The sequence below is a fragment of the Mirounga leonina genome, unplaced genomic scaffold (assembly GCF_011800145.1).
Source record: "Mirounga leonina isolate KUSES-001 unplaced genomic scaffold, KU_Mleo_1.0 Mir_200, whole genome shotgun sequence".
In the NCBI taxonomy this organism is placed as follows: Eukaryota; Metazoa; Chordata; class Mammalia; order Carnivora; family Phocidae; genus Mirounga; species Mirounga leonina.
The window spans coordinates 7,544,933-7,571,407 of NW_023270503.1; the positions used below are offsets into that span (position 1 = coordinate 7,544,933).

The 26,475-nt window shown below is 46.4% G+C and overlaps 1 protein-coding gene and 1 long non-coding RNA gene across 2 annotated transcripts in view; one reads left to right on the forward strand and one right to left on the reverse strand.

The window, feature by feature from the left end:
- The window catches only part of MYO1D (myosin ID), a 358,238-nt gene extending 354,681 nt beyond the window's left edge, over positions 1-3,557 (reverse strand). The window contains exon 1 of the mRNA XM_035027808.1: positions 3,375-3,557. Coding sequence (XP_034883699.1) covers positions 3,375-3,469 — 95 coding nt within the window. The 5' untranslated portion in view covers positions 3,470-3,557. The remainder of the gene's footprint in view (positions 1-3,374) is intronic.
- LOC118025336 lies at positions 3,392-18,571 on the forward strand. Its single transcript, XR_004683278.1, has 2 exons — positions 3,392-3,490; positions 18,169-18,571. It is a non-coding gene; the product is annotated as an uncharacterized LOC118025336 (long non-coding RNA).
- Positions 18,572-26,475: the final 7,904 nt, after the last annotated feature.

Genomic DNA, 26,475 nt, shown 5'->3' on the forward strand with positions numbered 1-26,475 from the left:
CACCACCACCACCACCACCACCACCACCACCACCACCACCACCACCATAACCACCAGCACCCCCACCAAAAAAGGAAAAAGAATTAAATAGAACAGATCTCCCCCAGCAAGGGACTTCTAGGAGAGAAAGAAAGCAGCCTTCAAAATACTAGCAGTTTTTCATATAAGGGTAAGAAAGAGAAGTGTAACTCTTTCACAGATAATACTAACTCACACTAATCCACATCACCCCTTAAATCTTGCCTCATCCAGACTCACAGGTACAGACACACACCTACATCAATTTTTGAAAATAATAATAGTATGAGGAAAGTTACATCAATTGTAGCAAATGTCTAAAAATCAAGTGTTAGCTCCAAGAGGGGAAAAGGAGGCCAGCAGAGTAGCAAAGTAAAAAGATAATTCTAAATGAACATCATAAAAGCTTTAAAGATACAACTTTTTCCCTCTTTTTCTTCTTGCTCTACAAAAAGCGTTGTTCCAAGGAATGTATTATGTGCCCAGTGTTACGCTGGGAGCTGGTATCAGGAAAATTACAATTGGGTTTGGATGGCACAGACCCCTGAAACCAGTGTTGTCTTCAGTACCTATGTCACCGACCACAAATGAAGAGGGCCGTGCAGAAGAGGGGGGGGGAGGGAGGGGAGAGAGCAGAAGACAGGACCTTCCTGACAGAAGTGAGAGAAGGAGCCACAACCTGGGGAAGGCACGAATGATCGCGAATGATCGGGCTCATGCACACACATCCACCGAGAGATGAAACACGCAAATTCTGCCCATATACAACCATAAATTACACGCGCCTGGCCCAACCACCCATGTTCCAGGAGATAAAAACACTTCAACATCCAGAGCGCTGGGTGGGACCTGCGGTGTTTCTAGTCACCTTTTGCAAAGTGAAACAAATGTTTCAAGGGTCGCAACAGCGTGATCCAGGAAGCTCATCCAGCTAAACACTAAAACAGTCTGGAGGGATAACAGGGCAATAGGAAATCCAAACTATCAGAGAGAGGACTGCTTTCTACCTGGGTAATCAGGATTTAACAACTAAAGAGGGCAAGGGTATTGCTGCTACACTCTGCTGAGACTGTGCTTACGGCTACTGGGAACCTACTACTCCCAGCTTATAAGTAAACCATGAACAATCACTGAAAGATGTACATTGAGAATTGCAGCCAATTCTCAGGGTCGTCAAGTACACACACAGATACATGCGCATGTCTGAACGGCCAGGATCTTGACTGACTCACTGACTGGGTGTGAAGGTAGCCCCAGAAACCTGGGCATTAGCCAAGGGTCGTGCTAATGAGCTGGTGATTCCTCCCACAACTCCTCAACATCAACTCCTTCCCCTCCAGCAACTTAGTATGTTCACTACCACCCAAACAGAATCAGCTTTCATGCCTCCACTCCTCTGCGCATGCCACTGCATCCACTTGGAATGTTCTCCACCTAGACAAACCCTACCCATCCTTTGCAACTCATCTGAACCTCTCTCCTCGTGTTTATGAGCTAGCCTAAAGCACCTCTCCCTCTTCTGAACTCCAGAACAATTAGCGTGTACAATTTCTTGGCAACAAATCACCTAAGCTCTACAAAGCTTAACTCTTCTATTGTTTTCTTGATTTACTATTTAAATCAAGAGGAATTTCCACCTTTCTCCCTGTCTTGATTAGCACTGTCACCTCTTTGAGAGATAAGGATACATCTCATAGTTCTTGGGATCCTCCCACCTTACCTCCTAAATTACCTTGCACAATGTAGAACTAAACTGCAAGGTTAAGTTAGGCTCACTTTAATAATGTTTAAGATTCAAACCTCACACTTAGAGACTTTGGGACCAATAATATGTAAAAGCAGAAAAGAACGTAAGTGCTGAAAAATCTTGAAGATCCTCACTATTTTACAAATAGACACACAGACTGGTTCGAGGTCAGCTTGTAGTAGGCAGATGTAGAACTCAGAACTGCACCCCTGCTCCATACTCTGGGACATAGTGAAGCCTGGAGAAGAGCAGAAGACCCTATGGGGTTTGCAATTCCAAAGATTAAAAACTTTCTTTAAATTCTTAATTTAGGGGCGCCTGGGTGGCTCAGTCGTTGAGCGTCTGCCTGTCTCCCAGAGTCCTGGGATTGAGCCCCGCCTCAGGCTCCCTGCTCGGCAGGAAGCCTGCTTCTCCCTCTCCCACTCCCGCTGCTTGTGTTCCCTCTCTCTTGTCTCTCTCTGTCAAAAAAATAAATAAAATCTTAAAAAAAAATTCTTAAGTTAAAACGAACAGAGGTAATTATTACTGAGAAGCAGAGTTAGTTAAGCACTCAAACCTAGATCATGATCTTCACTTTATAAGCTTATGGAGTGATATTTCGCTATAAACCTTACAAGAAACTGGGCTAGAACTTCCAGGAACCACCCCATGCCTCCAAACTCCGTTATTTTGAAACTCCATTTACTGTAATGTTTAACCAAAAAAAAAGTCAAAACTAAAGTTCTGTTTACATATACTCTATCAGGAGTGAAATAATCACATGTAGAGTTTCTAAAATAAATTCGTCTTGGAAGCCCATTTCGGGGCGTTGAGTTGTGACTACATTTTCAAGGATGTCAGTAGCACAAGGACTCCATCCATAACTCCTTGAAAAAAACTGAAACCATGAACGCCTTGTCAAATTCAGACAGTTTATCTTGGCACTGGCAAGCAGAGCAGTCTCTTCGATGTCTGGAAACGTGTCTAATTACGTTTAGAAAGTAACTAAAAAAATAGCCAGTGTCCTGGAACAGACAAGCTCAGGGATCACTACTCCATAGCATCCTGAATGACATGATGGAACCACGCCAGGAAAAAAAAAATTGGAGAAAAAGAAAACCCAAGTGCGAAACCAGGATGAGACCCGAATCTCTCTACAAAACAACCCTCCCGTCTTCCCAGGGCCTTTGTGGCCGCCACACAACTCTCCCTGAAGTTTGCGTTTTCCTTTACTTTTGTTTCCATTAGGTCATCCGGCCCGCCCACATCACTTACCTGGGGCAGCGAGCTAGCTGGCCCTGCCCCAAGCGCTGCCTCCAGCCCGCACAACCCTCGCACCCCCCCCCCCCCCCCCGCGTCCGGACAGCACCCAGGACACCCGTCTCCCGAGGGCGCAGCCCTGGGGCTCGGCACGCCCCTTACCCTCCCAGGCAGCCGCACCCCGGGGCGTCCTCCCTCGGGAAGGCGCAACCACGGAGCTCCGGCGGGCCCCCGGACACTACCATCCGGCCGCACTCCAACCCTCGAGCTCGGCGGGCCCCTGACACCCCCAATCCCGCCGCACCGCAAGGGCGCCCCCTCTCGGGAAAGCGCAGGCTCCCGCCCGGGCGCACCGCCACTCCGCCCTCACCTGAGCCGAAGGTTGGTCATGAACTCGGGCATGGAGACGCTGTCCATCAGTACGAAGTCCGCCTTGCCGAACTCCAAGCTCTCCTGCTCCGCCATGGCGCCGGCGTGCGGGCTCAGGTGGGCGCAGACGGGCTCAGGTGGGCGCGCTCGGGCTGCGGGGGCCGGCGGGGGGGAGGGGGCGCGCGCGGCGAGCTCGGGCGGGGCCGGGGCGGGGCCGCGGCGCGGAGCTGCGGGGTGTGCGGGGGCGCCGCTCGGCGGGTCTGGGCCGGACGGAGGCCGCCTCGCTGCTCTTCGGCGCGCTGTCGGCCGGCACGGCGTACCCGGCAGTTTCCGCTTTCCCGCGGCGGCTACCCGGAGCTGGGGGGGACGGGACACCGAGACGGAGACGGCGGCGGCTGGTCCCGCCTCTGGCCTTGGTCTGGCCCCGGCCCCGCCCCGTCCCGGCTGGGCCTCTCCAGCTCCGCCCCGCCCCGCCCCGCCCCGCCCCGCCGACTGAGCAGCCCGCCCCCGTCGCGGAGCAGGCAGCCGCCTCCTCACCTGGGCGGCGCGCACGCGCGGGGCGGGCGGCGGGGGCGCGCGCCGGCCCGGGCCAGGTCGGCGGGGCGGCAGCGCCCCCTGGGGACGGGCGCTGGGATCTCAGGGAGGCGGTACGGAGGAGCGCGGACATAGGAGGGTGGGTGGAATCAGGTTTCCAGAATTGCCTGCTCCGTGGTGCTTGATGGCTGCAAGCTGAGTTACAGAAGTAGCTCGCAGAGCTTTTTGCGAGGATAATTCCATATGATTCTATCACCTTGCCGCGAAGCCCACTCCTGCTCCTCTGTTCACGTCCTCTCCATACTTGAAATGATGGTTCGCTCACAGACTGAGAGAGAGTAATAATAGCTAACACTTGGGGGACACTTAAAATGCCCAGAGTGTTTCTAAGAGCCTTAGGAAATTCAGGTTAACTTGCCACACCGCTAGCAAATGAGGAAGCTGCAGTTTCATCTAGGTCACTGGACTTAGAAGCCGCATGCCGGAATGCTTTCCTTCTCCAATGTTCCGTGGTCCGTCTTTCTGTTGCACTCATCTGAGCATGCCATCAAACATTACCTTATATTATTAATAAATTTTTAATATATGTATGTGTCACCTCCCTAGGATTATTGTAGGCTTCTTGAGCATGGGGCCATGTCCTAAATTTCTTCATATCCCAGTTGGCACCCACGAAGTAACTATCGTACTGCCTTGCACATGTAGACATGAAATCTGCACTGGTTCAATGGGGCGGGATGAGTCCTAAGTGGTCTCCAATTTATGGATACATTGGTTGACCTTGGAAAATTCTTTTGGAACTTACTACATTTTCCCGATGAAAATATATTACAAATGACTTTCTAAGGCAGCTGCCTCTCTTCAGCCTTGTGTTTTGGTTAAGACCATCTTCTAGGAAATCTAGAGGCTCCCAAGGACCTGGCTGGGCTCTAGCTCTATGGCTGAATTTGAGATGAGTAAACCAGATAGAAGGACCCTGCTCAAGGCTTGCTTCGGCTGCCAACAACCCACACTAGCCAGGAGAGAGGGGAGGGCAGGTTGATCACCTCCCCAGGGAGCACCTCTGCCATAAGAAAGCCACCCCAATCCCTGGCACAGGCTCTGGGTTTCTGTCTACCATTAGCAGCTCTCCTTCTTCAGAAGACCCCTCTCTGGATCTCAGCATCCTCATTTGTGGAATAAGACATCTAGGCTAGACACTTTCCAAGGTAGGACTGTCTTTTGCTTGGGTTGGTCAGTAATTGCATAATATGGTACGTTCCTAAAATGTTTGTATTGGTATGTTTTAAAGTAAGTAGAACTGAATTTCAAAACTGTAAGAAAGAAATCGTAAATTTTGTGCAATTTGGAACAACCAGGGACTCCACTCAATGACCCATTGGAAATGGATGCATGTGTATTCTCTGAGCCCTGGGTTGTTAGAGCAAAATTCATTCTACAGTGGGTAGGATCTACAATGGGATGTAGCTGGGGTTTTCAAATGGCCAAAGCAAAGAAATTCTTGTTTTGTTTTTTATCAATGTCTTGTATAGGAGCCTAACGTATAGCACATATACACAAAATAAGCAAAGGGCATTTTATAAATTTATAAGCCCAAATTAATATAAAATCAGGCATGAGACCAGTGAAGCTCTTTTGAAGAATCCATATCTGTCTGTTGGGGTTCACCATCACCTTAAATCAGCTTCGGGATTCCAATTTACTTTTGAACATTGTTTTGGTTGTACAGCATCAGGAAAATTCTGATTTATGTGGCTAAGTAGTAATTTGTTACTTGTAGAGTTTTATACCCAGCTTTTTTAAAGGCAGAGCACAACTACAGTCTTATTAATCAATGACACATTTACAAGATGTTCCGATATATGCAGATGACAGGAGAAACAAAACACTACAATCTGCATTCAAACAAGGTAATATAGAGCAGGTTAGCTTGCTATTAATCTCCTTTGTGATAACATTTACATATAAACACATTTGGATGTGTATGTTTGTGTTACAGTTTAAAATATACTAAAAACGAAAATAAAAGTTAAAATCACCAATAATGAGACACACTGACATCATGAGTGATGTGATGAAAGTTAGAAAGGTAGAACATCCCTTACCTTAGAGAGATAGAACATCCTTAGAAAGATAGAACATCCCTTACCTGCTAAAAATGCATCCACTGAATCTGATCATGAAGAAACATCACATAAACTCACATTAAGGGACATCCTACAAAAAAACAATCTTTTCTCTTGAAAAATATCAATGGCTTGAAAGCAAAGGAAGGCTGAGGGGCTGGTTCAGGTTAAAAGGCCCTAAAGAGGGGCGCCTGGGTGGCTCAGTTGGTTGAGCGACTGCCTTCGGCTCAGGTCATGATCCCGGAGTCCCTGGATCGAGTCCCTGGATAGAGTCCCGCATCGGGCTCCCTGCTCGGCAGGGAGTCTGCTTCTCCCTCTGACCCTCCCCCCTCTCATGTGCTCTCTCTCATTCTCTCTCTCACAAATAAATAAATAAATAAATCTTTAAAAAAAAAAAAAAAAGGCCCTAAAGATGCCACAACTAAAGGCAGTATGTGACCCGGACTGGGTCTTTAACCAGAAAAATGTAAAGGATTCTTAACTATAGGAAACAAACTGAGGGTTGCTGGAGGGGAGGGGGGGAGGGTTGGGGTAACTGGGTGATGGGCATTAAGGAGGGCACGTGATGTAATGAGCACTGGGTATTATATACAACTGATGAATCACTGAACTCTACCTCCAAACTGATAATATATGTTAATTAATTGAATTTAAATAAAATAAAATTTTTAAAAAAGGAAAAATGTAAAGGACATTATTGGGACAATCAGTGAAACTTGAATACAGACTATAAATTAAATAGCATAGCATCGCTATTAGTTTTCCTGAACTCAATCATTGTACTGGGGTTCTGTAAGAGAATGTCATTATTCTCAGGAGATAGGTTCTAAAGTATTTAGGGGTAAAGAGTATAATGTCTCAAACTGGCAAAGAAAAAGAATAATAATACATGTGGCATGTATATATATGCATATATATATATATGTAGAGCGATATAAGTGAATAAAGCAGATGTAGGAAGATGTCAGTGATTGGTGAATATAGAGAATATATGGGAGCTTTTATAGAAAAGTTCTTGCAACTCTTCTATAAGTTTGAAATGATTTCAAAACATAAAGTTAAAAATCAAATAATAGTCTAAAACTGTCCTAACATAAAAATGTTTATTTTCGGGCGCCTGGGTGGCTCAGTTGGTTAAGCGACTGCCTTCGGCTCAGGTCATGATCCTGGAGTACCGGGATCAAGTCCCACATCGGGCTCCCTGCTCGGCAGGGAGTCTGCTTCTCCCTCTGACCTTCCCCCCTCTCATGTGCTCTCTCTCTCTCACTCTCTCAAATAAATGAATAAATAAAATCTTAAAAAAAAATGTTTATTTTCAAGGAATCAAATAACACTTAGAAGTGAAAGTCACATCAGACGTTTGCAGATACTCCACAACTGAAAAATCAGCACACACTTTGAAAACTCTGGTATGGACTATCTGTAAACTCTGCTTGCCATAGATATGCTAGGAGGTTATAAACACTGAACAGACAATTCTAAACACGAAAAATAATTTTTTAATTTAATTTTTTATTTTTTAAATTAGCATATAATGTATTATTTGTTTCAGAGGTATAGGTCTGTGATTCATCAGTCTTACACAATTCACGGCTCTCACCATAGCACACACCCTTCCCAGTGTCCATCACCCAGCCACCCCATCCCTCCCACCCCCTCCACTCCAGCAACCCTCAGTTTGTTTCCCGAGATTAAGAGTCTCTTATGGTTTGCTCCCTCTCTGGTTTCGTCTTGTTTCATTTTTTCCTCCCTTCCCCAATGATCCTCTGTCTTGTTTCTCAAATTCCACATATCAGTGAGATAGGTATAATTGTCTTTCTCTGATTGACTTATTTCACTCAGCATAATACCCTCCAGTTCCATCCACATCATTGCAAATGGTAAGATTTCATTTTTTTGATGGCTGCATAATATTCCATTGTATATATATATACCACCTCTTCTTTAGCCATTCATCTGTCGATGGACATCTAAGCTCTTTCTATAGTTTGGCTATTGTGGACATTGCTGCTATAAACATCGGGGTGCACGTACCCTTTCAGATCCCTACTTTTGTATCTTTGGGGTAAATAGTAGTGCAATTGCTGGGTGATAGGGTAGCTCTATTTTCAACTTTTTGAGGAACCTCCGTACTGTTTTCCAGAGTGGTTGCACCAGCTGGCATTCCCACCAACAGTGTAGGAGGGTTCCCCTTTCTCCGCATTCTCGCCAACATCTGTCGCTTCCTGACTTGTTAATTTTAGCCATTCTAACTGGTGTGAGGTGATATCTCATTGAGGTTTTGATTTGGATTTCCCTGATGCTGAGTGATGTTGAGCACTTTTTCATGTGTCTGTTGGCCATTTGGATGTCTTCTTTGCAGAAGTGTCTGTTTATGTCTTCTTCCCATTTCTTGATTGGATTATTTGTTCTTTGGATGTTGAGTTGAATAAGTTCTTCATAGATTTTGGATACTAGCTCTTTATCTGATATGTCATTTGCAAATATCTTCTCCCATTCTGTCAGTTGTCTTTTGGTTTTGTTGACTGTTTCCTTTGCTGTGCAAAAGCTTTTTATCTTGATGAAGTCCCAATAGCTCATTTTTGTCCTTGCTTCCCTTGCCTTTGGCAACGTTTCCACAAAAAAATAACTTAAATAATTGATCCTTTAAATATATTTTTATAATTTAAATAATTTATTGCTTACCTTAGTTGTCAAATATGCCCCAGGGAGTGTACAATTTGTTCTCTGCCTGAAATTCCCTTCCCTGTTGTCCCACTCCTCACCCCTGTGGCCTAGCTAACTCCCGGTAGCTCTGCCTCAACATCACGTCCTCCAAGAAGGCTTCCATGACTTCCTAAGTCAGGGTTGGCTGTCCCTCCTCAGTGCCCCCAACAGCACCCTGAAAGTGTCATTCCCGTTGCAGCATTGAATGCACTTGAGCCTATTGTCCACCTCTCATGAGAGAGAGGGCGTGAGGGCTGGAGGCTGTGTCTGTTCTGTTCTTGGGTGTAACTCTGGCACCCAATAGCACTAGCTCAGTGCCTCGAGTGTGAATCTCTTAATAAACACTTGCTTAATAGATGAATATGGAATGGTCTGTGAATCTGAGTTGTGCAATGTGAGGTTGTAAATCTACCCCCTCCCTTGATAGACTTTCTGCATTAAAAATCAGTCTTTGTGCAGTGTTTATCTCATTCTCATCTCCTGCCCCTGGAAGTAGGTCTTGGGGCTGTGTTCACTTCTTTCCTGGGGCCAAGCTGGAGCACTGTATGTTCACATAAACAAAAGCTGTTGTTCCAAAAACCTCTCTGCAGTTGACAGCTGCTAAAGAAAATCTGCTCTGGGTTATTTGTGAAAATCAGCTCTGAATTTTCCAAAGCAAATATTTGCTCCCATTCTCCTCTCCCAGAATGCTTCTGGGCTGCCCTACCCTCCCTATCTTTACCAGGTGCCCAGCAACCAGGAAGACAGCTCACTTCAGCACAAGTCCTGCAAGACAGAAGCAAGAAGGCCGCAGGAAAAACATAGTCTATTCGAAGGGTATTTTATACATTTATTTTATAAGCCCGAGTTATTCTGGAGCAGAAGTAGAAAAAGGCAAATTTACGTTGCAGAATAACTTCATGATGCACTCAGCTCCATGTATAAATGACGTGGAACTCTCTGCCTTAGGTATGATCCAAAATACGCTTCCTCCCCTTTCATGCCAAAGACTGGATTTGAACTATGAATAGTACACCAAAGGCAATATATATGCTCTCTGTGATTTCTGAAGCCTAAGAGCTTTAAAATAAAAGCAGACCCAGCAGTTGCCTTCCTGGTGTCACTGATGACTTGCCCACCTGTGGCCTTCCCTTCCCCACTCCCCCACCCCCACCTTTCACTCTGGAGACATCTCACAGGACAAAGGAAAGGGAAACTTCATAGCCTAGTTCACTGCCATACACCACCCTGAAAGCCCAGAAAATGACTTAAAAAGTTCATCTTCTCACCTATAGTTAGCTATTAAAGACAAAGGATCAGCTGGCCAATTGCTAAAGACCTGGTTCTGGGTTCTAGGGGTTTCCTCCCCTGCTGTCCCCGTGGCCCAGCTGTGCTTACCTATGACAGTGTTGAGTTGGGCACAAGGATCTTAGCTCTTTGGCATGGCTGATACTGCAGACAGAGCTCCTTTTAACATAATCAACCTAAGCACAGAGGAAGTTGGGATATATCAGCTGAAGAGAGGGAGGAGATGGGGGAGAAGAGAAGGAAAGGGGGCTGCCACTGCCTGAGTCTTAGGGTAGCAGGTGGACAGTAACAAGAGACTGGTTCCCAGTGCTTAGGTCTCATTGTCCTTTGATGAAAACACGTGGACTTCCTCTCCCAAGACAAATGTATTAAGCACACACACAAAACAGTTTACACATGGACCCCTCTGCCCCTCTACCCCTGTCTATGGATCCTCAGCTAAGGGCAGTGTCACACCACTGGTTCAAATCACTGGGGAATGGGGAAGAATTTAAGAAAACCATCGTTATGGGTATCCTGTGAATCATCAGACAGGGACTGTCCCAACAGCACACTCCCCAATGTGGGCAGAGGAACCACATATATATGGCCACAGGAAAGATTGCGTCAATGGTAAGGGAGGACGTAGCCTGGGACAGCCTCCAGAACTTTTCCTGCCTGTGACAACATAGCTTCTGACTATAAACATTTCATCTCAGTGTATCCTCTTGACTAATTACAGAAGTGCTTATCACACTGAGTTGGCTGTCCAGGCCTGTCCCTAACGTCTCCCAGATGGAGGCCATGCCCTCCTCATCCTTTTATCTCCAGCCCTCAAGCTGCGCCTGCTGCCCCTTAGGTATTTCCTGAATCGAGTAGGTGAATTAATTAGTGAGCTTATTTATTAGTAAATGGATGTGTGTAGGTGTAGTATTATATTTCAAGGAACATGTGGCATTTCTCTAAGCCCCAAGCCAGAAAATCACTAACTCTCAAGCTATTCTGGCCATTGGAAGTAGTCCTAGAGCTAGAAAACTTGGGGGTGTTTTAGAAACCCACGAGAGGGAGAACAACAAGGCACATCCACAATGGATTCATGGATGGATGGTGTCTTAAGGCAGGATGTATCAAAGTTTAAAGTGTATAAGAATCACATGGGATTTTGTTAGAAATGCAGAGCCTCAGGTCCCACCTCCAACCTACTGAATCAAAATCTGCATTTTGACAAGACCCCCAAGGGCCACTGCTGCTGGTTTGCAGACCAGACCTTTTATTATTATTATTATTATTATTATTATTATTATTATTTTATTTAAGTAATCTCTATGCCCAATGTGGGGCTTGAACTCACAACTCGGATATGGAGTCACATGCTCTACTAACGGAGCCAGCCAGGCGCCCCTGCAGACCATACTTTGAATAGCGAGATTCTAAGGAGTCTTAATGGTTCTATAATCAAATGCATACCCCCTGGTTGAGAGCCGAGAAGAGCAGCTACCCTCAACTAGGTCAGAGCGAGGCACTGGTAGAGCTAGGACCAGAACTTAAAGCTTCTGATTTGAATGGTGGGTAGTCTCCACTACCCAATGGGGATGTTCATTTGTGAGACAAGATGGGGGGGATGATAGAGAAGCAAGGGAGGGCAGCACCCTAGATCTTCTCTAACCCTAGTCTCCCTACCTGTATTTCTGAATGGAGGGGGCTGGATGTCCTTCTTTCCTCTGTACTTTTTTCTCCTCCTCTAAAAGCTTGGCAGAGAGGTTAAATAAGATATTGCTGGGGCTGGGAAAAACTTGGATTCCTTTCTTCCCTCCATCTGACAAAATAGCAAGTAGTCAGTACTAATATCATCCACCATTAATATTCAATTAGTAGCTACAGAGCTGACACACAGGAAGAGTGTGACATCATTCCCAAGGTGACATCTTCTAATCTGCCCCCCAGATCCTCTCTCCTCCTGCGATCCACCCAGAGTTTCTCAACAGGTGAGCTGTAGCAGTATTCATCTCCTAGAATTAAGATCACAAAATACAATGATGTTAAAATGCACCGTGTGAACCTCTGACTCTTTCCATTCAACGGGATTAATTCTGCAGACTATCCAGAGGTAGAAACAATCTGAGCAATACTTCTATTCAAATTCTGCCAACCTGACCCCTAAAAAAATGATACAGGGGGAAAGTAGAATCCACAAAACCTAGGAGACCTCAGAGGCCATATAATCTAATATCCCACCCAATGTCCAAATCCCCTCTACAATGTGCTGCAATACCTGGATCTACCTCGGCCATTTGACTCATTAGGCCTCCCCCATGCCATGTAGACATCTCTGCATAAAAGCAACTCCAACACCCTTTAACTCAGGCTTACTCCTCAAGTCACTGCCCAGACTCACTCCATGCCCTGAATTCCAATTGTCCCGTCTTTTGCTCTTGTTACTCATTATCCCTATTTATGAGCCTTGTTTGTCCTTTGGAGCTGATATTCCACCAAGATAGGACCAGGTTGAAGTGAATTATAATCAAGGAGGGAGGCCAAGGTCATGGCCGGTTAAGGAACAGCCTTCTAATTTTCTTGAGTAGACTTCCCTCTTAGAGTTTCTATCCATAGATTTCCAACACTATTATGTTAATCTCTGTAAAGTCTGCTTTCTCAGTGTTTAAGGTCTGTCTGTGCTTAGCCACATCACAATCACTTTCTCCTAGTGTCCCTACCCTTTCTAACTCTCCTGTAACTGAGTAGGGTTCCAATCAGAGCAGCATTTTCCCCAGACTCAGGAGGCAATGGTGTATAGTGGCACCCAAGCTTTAGATACCTGTACCGAGGTATAGGACAGGGGTTGGGGATCTTCATTTTATTTTATTTTTAAAGATTTTATTTATTTATTTGACAGAGAGAGACACAACGAGAGAGGGAACACAAGCAGGGGGAGTGGGAGAGGGAGAAGCAGGCTTTCCGCTGAGCAGGGAACCCGATGCGGGGCTCGATCCCAGGACCTTGGGATCATGACCTGAGTCGAAGGCAGACGCTCAATGACTGAGCCACCCAGGTGCCCTGGATCTTCATTTTAATAAGCAGCTCAGGAGACTCTGCTGCAGGTGGGCAGGAGGCCTAACTTGAGAAATAATGACGGGAATTTTGGTGTCAGACACATCAGGGTTCAGTTCCTAGCTTTGCAACTTACTACCTGTGTAACCTTGAACAAATTAGTTTATCTTTATAAGCCCTGGTTTCCTCATCTCTCTCTCTTTTTAAAAAAGATTTTATTTACTTATTTGAGAGAGTGTGTGCAAGCATGAGTGGGATTGGTGGGGGGTGGGGGGGTGGAGGGAGCAGAGGGAGAAGCAGGCTCTCCACTGAGCAGGGAGCCCGATTCGGAGCTGGATCCCAGGACCCTGGAATCATGACCTGAGCCAAAGGCACCTGCTTAACCTATTGAGCCACCCAGGCGCCCCTCCTCATCTCTCTTAAAGAGATGATAACATCTATCTCTGAGTATTAAAACCATGAAACGAGATGTCTATATAGTGCTTTGTATAATTCAAGGCAAGTACTGAGCCTTCGATAAATACAAGTTAGCATTGCTATTAGTGTAACTGCTTCTTTTATCTTCAGGATAGGGAACTTATTAACAGGCAATTTATTGCATGTCCTTTTTAGCTGACTCAGATTTCTAATAGATGCTGGTGAGTCTTCTGATTACCCCATGACTTTCTCCTATGTCAGTTTCATGATTCTTCTCAGTAATTTATTGCCATTTCCATGCATAGCCATGGGCCTTGCACCTAGTAGGGGATCAAAATTTGCTATTTTTTTTTAAGATTTCATTTATTTGAGAGAGAGAGCGTGTGCGGGTGTGCACGAGCAGAGGCGGGGGCAGAGGGAGAAGCAGACTCCCCACTGAGCAAGGAGCCCGATGCGGGACTCCATCCCAGGACCCCGGGATCATAACCTGAGCCAAAGGCAGATACTCAACCAACTGAGCCACCCAGGCGCCCAAAATTTTTGCATGAGTGAGTGCCATCTGCCCAAGCCTTCTGTGCTATACTCCCACGGCAACACCACCTCTGTTCTCACCCTTCGCCTGTGCTCTCAAGCATCTTCTGGATGTTATAGTGTTGGTTTGGTTCCCCATTGGCTCGGACCAGTGAAGAGCGCCATCCCACCGAGACAATGATTTCTGCCAGTTTATATTTACTTTGTTGCATTAAAACTTCCAGTTCAGGGGCGCCTGGGTGGCTCAGTCGATTAAGCATCTGCCTTCAGCTCAGGTCATGATCCCAGGGTCCTGGGATCAAGTCCCACGTTGGGCTCCCTGCTCAGCAGGAAGCCTGCTTCTCCTTCTGCCCCCTCCCCCTGCTTGTGTCCACACACTCTCTCTAATAAATAAAATCTTTAAAAACAAAAACAAAACAAAAAAACTTCCAGTTCATTTCATCATATAAAATATGCTCTGTGCATACATTGCCTTTTTAACTAGAGAGGTGAGAGATGAAGCCAGTAAAAAGAGAGTAGGAGTTGAAGCGGTGGGTGGGGACATGCTTTGACAGCCAGGTGGGTGATAGGGAACCGCTTTCTCCTTTCACAGAAGTGTTCAGTGGAGCTCTGTTGTTGTTAGCAAAGAATTATTCAGGGGAATTGAGCCTGCACTATGGACAGGCTACATTCCAAGTGCTCCATCAATGAATAAATACATGCAGCAGCTGTGCAGAGTGCACCCGTGTAACGGGAAGGATGGGGGGGCTCTGGTATTTGGGTTTGGAAGATGGTAGAGCATGGGATTAGAAGCAGAGGCTCAGGGGCTGGTTCTGCCATCTGGGCAAGTCCCTCGAGCCCTCTGAGGCTCAGTTTCTTCTGTAAAGTGAGAGTAATACTAATATCCTACCTCCTAATGTTGCCATGAGAATTACATGCAATAAAGTATGTCCAGCGCTTCGTGTGGGGACTGGGACATCAGGCTCAATAGCTGGGAGCTGACAGTCCTATCAGAACCCACCAGTCCCCGGCACCTGGGCTTCAGTGCGGCTCATCACTGAGAAAGGAAGGAGTCTCTTGTCATCTGGTTCTTTTCTTCCTTTGACACCCTGGCTCTCTGGTGTTCTCTTATCTGTTGATTCGTGTCAGGCTGGTCACTTCCTTGTAGCTGAGCTGATAATACTAATTGCAGGGAGTTCACGGCCTCTCTATCTACAGTTTCTCAACCTTCACTCTTGAAGGTACGGTGACTTCCTGGCTTCCCTATTCCTGCTTTGTCACCTGAATTCCTAATTGCTGTGGCATACACCAGGCCGTCCTCCGGGTGCAAATGCAAATACCCAGAGCACATCCGTGCAGAGCTGCTCCTTTCACCCCAACCCCTGGTCCTGTGCAGTTGCTTCAGGAAGGTTTTTTAGACCAGTGAATCCTAAATCTGGCTGGTCCTTAGATTTACCAGGGCTGCTTTAGCAAAAACTTCGGCTTCCCAGATTCCACTCCCAGTCTTTTTGAATTGAAATTTTTGCGGCCAAGAGCCCACTATAATAAGAACACCTGGAGTTACTCCAACACGTAAAAGGAATAGCTTTGGAGATCAGTGTTGCCTGGTAAATTAATAGCCATTACATCAAAGTGGTCATCTTCACTATCGCATGGGCTAGAGCAGAGGAAAGCTTAATATTTTGAGTTTCCCACCTCAAGCCCCTTTCTGGAATGTACTGTAAGCCTGTTTTAGACTCTACACCTAATATTTCTTAAGTATTCTGAGAGTATTCATCTCTGGCAGGTGCAATCACTAATCACTGATTTTATTAGGAAAGAGTGCCTTCCAGCTCTCCCTATAAAACCTCTTCCGGGGGGTGGGGGTGGGGGTTGGTTGCTTGCCTACAGCCGCTGCTATAATCTAGAAGTGTAAGGATTAAGGCTTCCACATGTACTACATTTGCTTACATGGCCCGAGATTCCCTAAGAAGAGGACTACACTTTATATCCCAGCCAAAGAGAAATATGAGCAGGCCAACTCAGCCTTGAGGCAGAAGAGGAGGAAGAAGAAGGAGGCCTATTTTAGTTACATGGGGAAAATCGTGAAGCAAGTGAGTTGGGGCTCTCTTTGTGGAGACTTAGAATGGCCGAGACAGGTTATCATTTTAGAGGCCCTGAGTGTGTTTTTTCGACTGCGGCTTTTTCTCATACGGGAGCGCTTCTTCACACCTCAAGTTCCTGAAAAGTTGTGTGCACACAGCTTCTATAAACTGGAACTGCTAATGGTTGCTATCTTTTCCCGCTTGGCTTGCTTCCTGTTGGTAGCAACTCTGAACACCTGAGCTCCCAGTGTCTCGTATCTGTTGACAGGCAATCTATAAATTGATTCTTAAATGCCCTCTTATAGAGAGGGGATTCACCACCTAGTCTCATCTTATTCTTTGAAGAATGACATATGTCAGGTTTTCACTAAATAGTGCTCTGTACTTAGAATGTACCTAAAATTTAGGGTGGGCTTTCATTCCTTCCTCCTGCCCACCCAGCCTTACCCCATAGCGTAAAATTGCAGAGAACAAACTCAGAAAAGTCTTCCCCTTCAAAAGAAGCTATGGGGAACAGAATAAGGAGATTTTACGACAGATGGACTAAGGCTTGATTTTGGATTTTCTTCATGACAATGAAGCAAGGCTGAGTGTTCATGTGTGATTGTATCCAAACCCCCTGTATTCCAGTGGTATCATTTGGAATCTGTTGTTTATCCTGTGAGAAGAATGGGGAAATGGGATTAAGGAAAGATAGGAGAAAGGAAGGAAGGTATGTGATCTAGAGCAGGGTTTCTCAACCACAGCACTATTGACATTTGGGACTGCTTAATTCTTTGTTGGGGGGCTGTCCTGAGCATTGTGGGATACGGGACAGCATCTCTGGCCTCTGTCCCATGGATGCCAGTAGCAGCCTCCCTCCCACCTGAAAATGCCCAGAGACATTGCCCCCAGTTGAGAACCTCCACTGCATTTTCTGGAAGGGCTCTCTGTAGGAGTACTTGGACTACGCTTCACCCTCTAATCATTAGTCCTGTCCTTTTACTGAATGGGTCTGGCAGGCCACTCTGCTTCTGCAAGCGTCCCAAGGGTCAGGGCTGTGCCTTGGGCAAGCCCCTCGTGGTGCTGTGAGGATAAAACAAGATGCTGGCTGGATAAACGTAGTGAGTGTCTCCGTGCAAGCCAGGTCTGCTGGGGAAGCTCAGATGAAAACAATGTGGTCTCTATCACAAAGGGGCTCCCAGTCCTGTAAGATGGGGGCATTGAGGAAATACTCCTAAATTATTAGAACCAGGAGGAACTTTTCAATTCCTGCTTCAAGACTTTCCTTTTACAAAAGAGAAACGGAGGTCCAGTGTGAGACCATTACTTGCTTACGTGACATCTCATACCCGCACAGAGCTAAGGTTAGAGCCCTGGGTGGGCGATTCTCAGGGCAGCGTTCTTCTGACTAGTCCAGCTGCCTCTCTAACTTTAGACAAGGTTGTTAATGATATAAGGCGGCGTGTGATACAGGTTCTGAGAACGCAAAGAGCCCTGGTCCTCAGTGGGAGGTTGTGTGGAACACATATAAGCTAGAGGGGGCACCTGGAGAAGAGCTTTCAAGGGTGGATAGGATTTGAAAGGTGGGGTTGGGTGTGGACATGGTAGGTAGGGGTGACAGAGCGACAGTGGTGTGGAGACCGGAAACAATAGGGACACATCCGAGGAAGAGTGAGTTTTCCCAGAGTGGCTAGAGATCATGTTGGTGCAAGGATGTAAGGCTGCAAACTGAGAAGTGTTTAAAAAAAAAAACAACTCATTAATGTGAAATATAGAGTGTGCATGTCTACTCTAAAATTATATTTTCCATCTTCCAAAGGTGTTGGGTGTTAACTCCACTTCTGTTGGGGAAAATCGAGGCACGAAATTTAAGTGACCAGAGTTAGTCTGTATTCCACAGATAAGGGTGATTTTTCTCACCAGCTACACAATCCCCCTCCCCGATCTTCCTCAGACAGTTGATAGGTACAATGGCCTAATTTCTTTCATCACATTCCTACCATTGTACCTCCACGTGTGCACCAATCCATGGAAGGCATGGGTGCTGGGTTAGACCATAAATTGCTTACTTTTTAACAAGCCTTCACTTCACTGTTTTACCCTTGTGCCATTTCTTTCCCAGACTCACCCAGACTTCAGTGGATGCTCCTGGATCTTGGATGCACTGGGCTCTCTGGAGGATTGGCTGCTGGAACGGGTTAGCCTGGAGGCAGTCAGACTGTCCTTCTACAACCACAGAAGAGCTGTCACCAGCAGAGAGATCCTTGGAGCAGTTAAGCAGAGATCCTCTTGGAAGAGCTTTTGTATAAATGAAGTGTTCTGAATGGCTCTGTTGTTGAAATGATTGCACTTGTCAAAAATAATCAGATGGGTCAGAGGACTGAGTTGGAAGGCAAGGTATCTGATAGATACCTGTTGCAACAGGAGTCTTGGTGCTACACACCTGGTCTCTGGATCCTGTGTTTTTAGCCTCTGACTTAATTTGTAAAAAAATAAATAAGGCATTTTGTTATGCTTGTTGTTTATGGCTTTAAAATTTTTCTGAGGCATGCTTCTCCCGTTTGAACTTACCTATTGTCTTTTTGGAGGACATAATGCAACCCATCACACCGTGTACTCATGATCTCTCATCTCTCCCATCTTCAGCCCCAGGGTGGAGACTGCTGCACTGGAATGAACTGATGATTTTTTTTTTTTTAAGCACATCTACTTAGATTTAAAAGAACAACAACAATAAAAAAGGATTTTTTTTGTCGTTCTTTGAACAGAAGACTCATGTTGTTGGTTATCTATGTAGCACTTAGCGTAATAGCATGGGTGTAATGAGGGTCTGTCAAATGTGGAAGCTGGTCCCAAGTGTGGAAAAACATTGTAGCATTATAAAAATACAATAGTAGCATTATAAAAATACAGTAATGTAGAAGGAGGAAGAATAAATGGGCTGATATATTTTAGACGTGGTGGTCTGGGTAAGCCTAGGTAGGTGATGTGAAGGAAGAAAGGTGCTGAGCATAGCGAAGGATTCTGGGCTGAGGGAACAGCCTGAGCAAAGGTCCTGAGGCAGGCAGGAAAGCTTTAGCCTGTTAGAGAAAATTAATGAAAGTCATGGCAGCTGGGTTCTGGCAAGCAAGGGATAAGTACAGTAGGCAATGATGTTGGAGGAAAAGGCTGGGGCCAAGTCCTGCAGGGTTGATTTTATTCCGAAGACCGTGTGAAGCCACTGAAGGGTTTTAACTGGGGGATTGACATCTTGTTCATTTTTTATTTTTCTGGTTGAGGTTTATCCTACAGTAAAGTGTACAAATGTGAACACACCTCATCAAAGTTTTACATATATGTATCCAGATTAAGATACAGAACTTTTCTATCACTGCTGTTGCTATGTCAAGAATAGATTGAAGAGTGTGCCAATGGGAAGATTAGTTAGAAATATTGTGTATGGCTTTAGTAGAGAGATGATGGTGGCCCTCATGAGTGTGGGTGGTACACAAGATGAGGAGAAGTGATCTGAAGTGAATCTGAGAATCAATATGATTTGCTAACGGGATGGATGTGAGCAGTGAGGAAATAGTGATGCTTCCCCGCTTTGGGGCTTGAGCAGTGTGGTGGACAGTGGTACCAGCTTCAGGGCTGGAGAAGCCTGGAGGAAGGAGGACAGGTGTTTTGGGAGAGGTGAAAATTGGGAATTCCATTCTGGACATGTTAAGTTTTCAATACCAGTGAAACCTGCAAACAGAGATGCCAAATAGAAAGGACTGGACCAAAGATACAAATTTGGGCATCATTGCATAAAAGGTGATAAATATATAAATCAGCAGGAATGGGTGTGATAACCTAGAAGCATGAGGTAAAATGGAAGAGAGAAACTTTTCATAATCAAGGTTAAAGAAATTGTAGTATTTAGAATCAGATGGTAGAGAACAGACACACCAAGGAGGAGAAATCTGAGAAATCAGAAGAGGGTGGGGCTATGGAACCCAAGAGGAGAGAGAGTGGTCTGTCTGCTGTGCACCATCCTGGGGAGAGAGTTAGAAGGAGACATGGACATCCACTGCGTTTGGGGACATGGAGATCATAGTGACCTTGAGAAGTCAACTCTCTGGAGCAAGGTGGGCATCAGGCAAATTTGAGCAGGTAGAAGAGTGAATGGAGATGGTCAGTAGAGACATCTTTTCAGATGGTGTTGAGACAAAAGGAGAAATTTAGTGCTAAAAGGGAACCGAGACAGGGGCTGGTAGCCAGAGTCACTTGGTATGCAGAGAGAGAGATTTAAGATGAGCTCAATTGTTTGCTGATGGGAATTTGGCAGGATAGACTGAGATAGTAATTCAGAAGAAGGTAGAAAAAGGCAAAGGATCCAGGATCTTGAGAAGGTGGGAGGGAGGGAGGGTTGGATTCAGAGCAGAAGTGGAAGAAGAGAGGGTGTGTACGAACACTGGCAAGTATAGAGATTTCATGGTGAAAGGATGAGGAAGTCAGTACTTGTTTCTTTTTCTTTTGGAAGGAAGACAGAGTGCAAGAGGGATGTGGGAGGGTTGACAATATGAAGTCATTGTCTAAAGGAATAGAAGAGTGAGACTTGGATCCCTGTGGAGAGATGGCTCACCAGCAATGTGTGCCTGTTCATGGTCTGTGATCACGAACCAACAGCAAGGCCAATCTTGCCATGTGATCTTCTTCAGCTGCTGGTATCTGCTCCAAGCTAGCAAGGAGAGAGGGGCCAGGGAGCAACTCCATGATGGATGGTGCCATCCAGGTCAGCCCGGAGGGACAGGGGATAAAAAGGGTAAAGACATTGTGGGGTTCATAGAAGACACAAAAGGTGTCAGGCCTGTAAACTGAGTTTCAAAGAAGGAATTTCTCTTTCCACCATGCCCCAGCAGTAGCTCACAGATGAGGGCACATACCTAGGAAGCAAAGGTGACACCCAGTGACCACTCCTTGAAGTACACCTGCTCAGATTTAGGTTGTGAGCAGTCCTAAAGCAGCCTTCTATGAAATGATCTGGGGTTGATCTGCTCCACTTGGGAGGCACTCAAGCCCTCCCCCATTCTCTCCATAGCTGTCTCTTGTGGGATTCTATACCATCAGCCTTGGGCTCTCTACGGGGATGGAGAGGCTGCTGCTTGGGTGAGTAGCTAGAAGTGGGTTGCCTGGGCACTGAAGGCCATCTGGGGGCTGTTTGCTCAGACCTGGGCTTCTCTGCTAGGTTCCTGCTATCCTGGAGATGCAGGACAAGCATCCTAAGTTAGGTTTGGGCATTCCCCAAGCCCCATTAGGATTTGGACAAATGCTGGCTGGTGACACAAGCCTCTTCCAGCCCACAGTTGTCCTGGGGAATTGTCAACCCAGCTGACTAAAAAGAACTGAGTGAGGATTCCAGTCTGTCTACTGCCCTCTGAGAGTTGACGGTGCTCAGGGATCTGAGAGGGTCTTGATGTCTCTGGCTCTGCCTAGACTCCTCCTGCCCCAAGCACTGGGATTTGGCTTAGTCTAGAGGAAAAGTTGGGCTCCTCCCCACATTCTGTCACCCATCATATGTACTGGGCTTGACTTCTGGCCCAGCAGATTCAGGAAAAGCTCTTTACTTCCCCTCAACTGCCTAAAATGAATTTAGATAGAGGATCTGCCAGGAAGAGAGCTGTCACCATAGGTAGATACATTATGATATGAACTGGGTATGGTAGACAGGGAGGAGCTTGGCAAGGCCTGTTTGATCAAAGTCCTCCATGTCCCACTGTTTCTGAGTGGCCCAAACATTTGTTTACCAAATATGTACTCTTTTTCATCTTCCTGTGAATTTCATTCCTAGACTCCTACCCCTTCTCCTCAGTTCAGAAAGACATATATATCTCATTTCGCTTGACTGTCTTTGGAATTTACATGTCTGTGTGGACTCCCGCTAAATATGAAATGAAATTTGATTTTTTCCCTGTTAATCTGTCTCAGGTCAAATGATTCTTAGTCCAGCCAGAAGGATCTTGAAGGGCCTTACCACTTAAACAAGTTGTAAGAGCTCAGATAGGTTGCCTTGCCCTTCTATTTTCTTTCTTACAAACATAATCATACCGACTTTTCAAGGATGGTGAGAAGATTAAAGGAGATAAGCATGTAAGATGCCTAATTAGTGTCTGGTATATAATAGGTGCTTAACAAATGTTCACTCCTTGCTTGCACCCACTGGCCAGTAGGAAGTCTCTTTCCTCCATATTACCCTCAGCACCATTTCTTTTTTTAAGATTTTATTTATTTATTTGAGAGAGAGAGAGAGAGCAAGAGCCAGAGAGAGCACAGAGGGAGAGTGAGGGGGAGCACACAGCCTGATGGCAGGGCTCGATCCCAGGACTGCGAGATCATGACCTGAGCCAAAGGCAGATGCTTAACCGACTGAGCCACCCAGGTGCCCCATCCCTCAGCACCATTTCTGACCAGCTGTCTTCTCCTCTCTAATCATCAGGTTTAGTCTTCAATTTGGAAACCCTTGCTGCAGCTTGGCATTGAGACTGAATGGGGAGAGGCCATATGTAGGGTGCTTGAATTCTGAGGAGCAGTCCAGTAACCATCTCTCTTACCTTTTTTGGGGAAACCCCCTTGCATGCAGATGTATCAGAAAGAAGGGTACTGCCTATGCCTCACCTCCCACACTGGAGACAGACAGGGTGAGTTCCTACCCACAACTTTGAAGGAAAGGTAAAGTTGAAGGGAGGGTCACGATCATTTCAGGGCCATTGCACCCAGCCCCTGGAGCCCTTTGGTACCTGCCCATTTCCTAATCAGGGTCTTTCGTTTCCTGCTGATTCTGTGGGCACCTCCTATCATTTCAACAAGTCCTCTTTCTACATGGGGTAATCAGTTTCGATTGCTTGCAAGTAAGAACACTGAGTGTTTATCTCAGATCAGTCCAGGGAGACTTCAAGGGGCATTGGGATGGCAGGAGTTGCTAGAATGAAGGACGAGAGGTGGCTAGTAAAGGCACTGGCACAGCCTTAGTACTATCCTGTCCTCCCTGCAACTAAGTAGTGGGTGGTTAATTGGGGCATTTACACCATTTGTTTGTTTTGGTCTTAGAAGAAAAATAATTTTTCCTCTACCCTTCTAGATTCTTGCTTGAGACCCCCATATATTAAAAAGATTAACAGGAGAAAAACAAACAGAAATTTAATAACATGTATACCTCCTGTACACATGGGAGACACCCAGGAAAACTGAGTTAACTCCCTGAAATGGCCCAAACCACCACCTGAAATACCACCTCCAGCTAAAGACAAAAGAAATGAGGAACGCCTGGGTGGCTCAGTTGGTTAAGGGTCATGGTCTCAGGATCCTGGGCATCAGCTCCCCACTCAGGGGGGAGTCTGCTTGTCCCTCTGCCCCTTCCCCTGCTTGTGTTCTCTCTCAAATAAATAAGTAAAATCTTAAAAAAAAAAAAAAAAGACAAAAGAAATGTGTTGGAGGGGGCAGGAGCCAGACCACTTGAAGTCTGCTTGAAGATTCTCTCCCTCTGCCTCCCTCCCTCAAATAAATAAATAAATTTTAAAAAATAGCCATAAGCCCTAGCTGACCAAAGGGTTACTTGCACCTGGACACAGATACCGAAAAAGGAAAATACCATTCGTTCCCATACCTCCTCATGTTCCCCCTTAACTACAGCCCTCAACGTTGCCCCCTGGCAGATGGTCTCTCCCTCGCTGTCCTGCTCAGCTCCCTTGTATTACTCAATAAACTTCTGTCTCCTTTGTTCTGCCTCAGATTCCCACACAGCCAGCCTCCACCTGGTTGGGTCACCCCGCACTCCCCTCTGGTAACTGTCAATTTGTTCTCTGTATTTAAGAGTCTGTTTTATGGTTTGTCTCTTTTTTTCTATGTTCATTTTTGTTGTTTCTTAAATTCCACCTATGCATGAAATCATTTATTTGTCTTTCTCTGACTGACTTATTTCACTTAGCATTATGCCCTCCATATTGTTACAAATGGTAAGCTTTCATTCTTTTTTATGACTGAGTAATATTGTTATATCTATCTATCTATCTATCTATCTATCTATCTATCTATCTATCTATCTATTTTTCATCTATCATCTATCTATCTATATCTCTTTATCATGTGGTTTAGCTTTCTTACCTCAAGGCCACCAAATGTTAGATACCCAAGACAAAAATAGCACTCCATTCTTCACAGAGTATTTTAAGAAATGGAAACACTTACTGTCCCCAATCACCCATTCTGATGGTTGCTGCTTTGCTGTAAGCCCATTTTCCTTAAACAGATAGAGCTGAAGGGGTTTGGGACAGGCCCCTCCCCCCACAGTGTGCCACTTTGGCATGTGGATTATTTTGAACTGAAGGCAGTTGAGACCCTGCGGGCTCAAGAGAAACTTTTGTCCCTCCCTTAACTACACAGAAGAATCTAAATTGGAGGGTCTCTCCAGAATAAGCGTTGTTAGTAAAGATAACTTCTTTTAAAAATATTTATTTATTTTAGAGGGACAGAGAGAGCATGAGCCGGGGGGTGGGGAGGGTGGACAGTGGGTGAGGGAGAGAGAATCTCAAGCAGACTCCATGCTGAGCATGGAAACTGATGCAGGGCTCGATCCCATGACCCTGAGATCATGACCCGAGCCAAAACAAGAGTCGGGGGCGCCTGGGTGGCTCAGTTGGTTAAGCGACTGCCTTCGGCTCCAGTCATGATCCCAGGGTCCTGGGATTGAACCCCTCTTTGGGCTCCCTGTTCCATGGGGAGCCTGCTTCTTCCTCTCCCTCTGCCTGCCTGTCTGTCTGCCTACTTGTATCTCTCACTCTCTCTCTCTCTGTCAAGTAAGTAAATAAAATCTTAAACAAAAAACAAAACAAGAGTCGGACGCTTAACTGACTGCACCACCCAGGCACCCCACAGAGATAAATTTTATCTGATTGATCCATCTTTAAGGCCTGGCAAACATCTAATCACCAAACATCTCTGATTCTTATTGCCCTGCGACTTACATTCCTTCCCTCTGAAGTCCCAGACCCCAGCCCCTTCTTAGTTCGGAAGAAGACAGGAATTCTTGCTCCACGAAAGCACTTTAGAGGGTAGCAAAATCAACCCTCAGCTTTCCCGTCCCTAAGTGCCGGTAGTGGGAAACCACAGCTGCTCACTCTGCCAGGCTCTCAACAAAACAGGTGAGCTGTGAATGCATGTGCAGGCATGCTATGCAGTGGGGAAGGTGGTGGGCCAGGAGAGCATTCCTGGGGACAGCTGCCGCCCCTCTCCTACTTATCCTTACTCCCAAATGAATGTGGGTTGCATTTTGAGAGATCTTATGAATTTCCCAGAGAAGCTGGACATCTGTAGGTGTAAGTGAAATTCTTGATTTTTTAAAATGTGGGCAACTAGTTTGTTAACTGTAAGTCAGAAAAGAAAACCAACAACCCACCTCTGTGGGCTGCATGTGGCTTAGGGGTGACGAGTTTGCAGAGTCTGCATTAAGTTGCCCAGGACCTAGTGTGCATCCTTTGGTACTTGTCACCAATACTGACCTCAGATTGGTTGATTGGGTCTCTGCCTTAAGCCCGGTCCTGTCTCTTTCTTACAGGGGTAGGAGTTTGAAGGCTAAGGGGAATGACCATCTAGAGCTCATGACTCCTTTTAGAGCATCCTCCTGGGTCATTGGACTCTGGAAAAAAGAGTCGGCCCCAAAAGCCCCAACCTGTTTCCAGAGCCTGTGGACCTCCATCCTTCAAGGCATCCTGTACCTCTTGGGGTGGGCATCTTTACCCCTGAGGGATCGCCAAGGGATGGCTGTTTGCAGAGTGGGGGCTGTGAAGGAATAATGTGGGTTCCCTTGGATCCCTAGAGTAGAGTGCGAACAGAAGGGGCAGGACAGCCTGCCAGGGTCCTGTACTTCTATGCTTGTCCCTGGCACAGCAACTGTTTGGGGGTGGGCCTGCTGTATGCCCAGTGTGGGTGAGGCTGTAATGAGAACTCTCACTGATTCGCATTTACCCTGGGCCAGGCAGCTCTGAGCATGCCTACAAGTGGCGGTCCCACTTTACAGATGAGGAAACCAAGGCACAAAGAAATGGAATAAGCTGTCCGCAGCTAGCGAGTGGCAGAACTAGGATTTAAACCACAGTGTGTAAGATCAGACTGGCTTCCTGACCAGCCCACTGTGGAATCCGCTCGGTCTCCGCAGCCCCACCGGATGGCCAGCCGGCAGGGGTGGGGTGGGGGGAGTGGCAAGGACCCGGCGGCCTCCCTCTGCCCGGCCTGGGCTCGGGGAGCGCCTGCTGGGTGGCTGAGTGAGGGCCTCCCTCCGCCCCAACCCCCGGCCTGCCCCCCGGGCCCGGCGGGGACGGCGGCGCCTGGCAGCGGGGGATTTGGATGCGGCGGCCGCCCCTCCCGCTCGCCTCGCCGCCCCCCCCCCACCAGGGGGTTGGCGCCCGGGGACTTT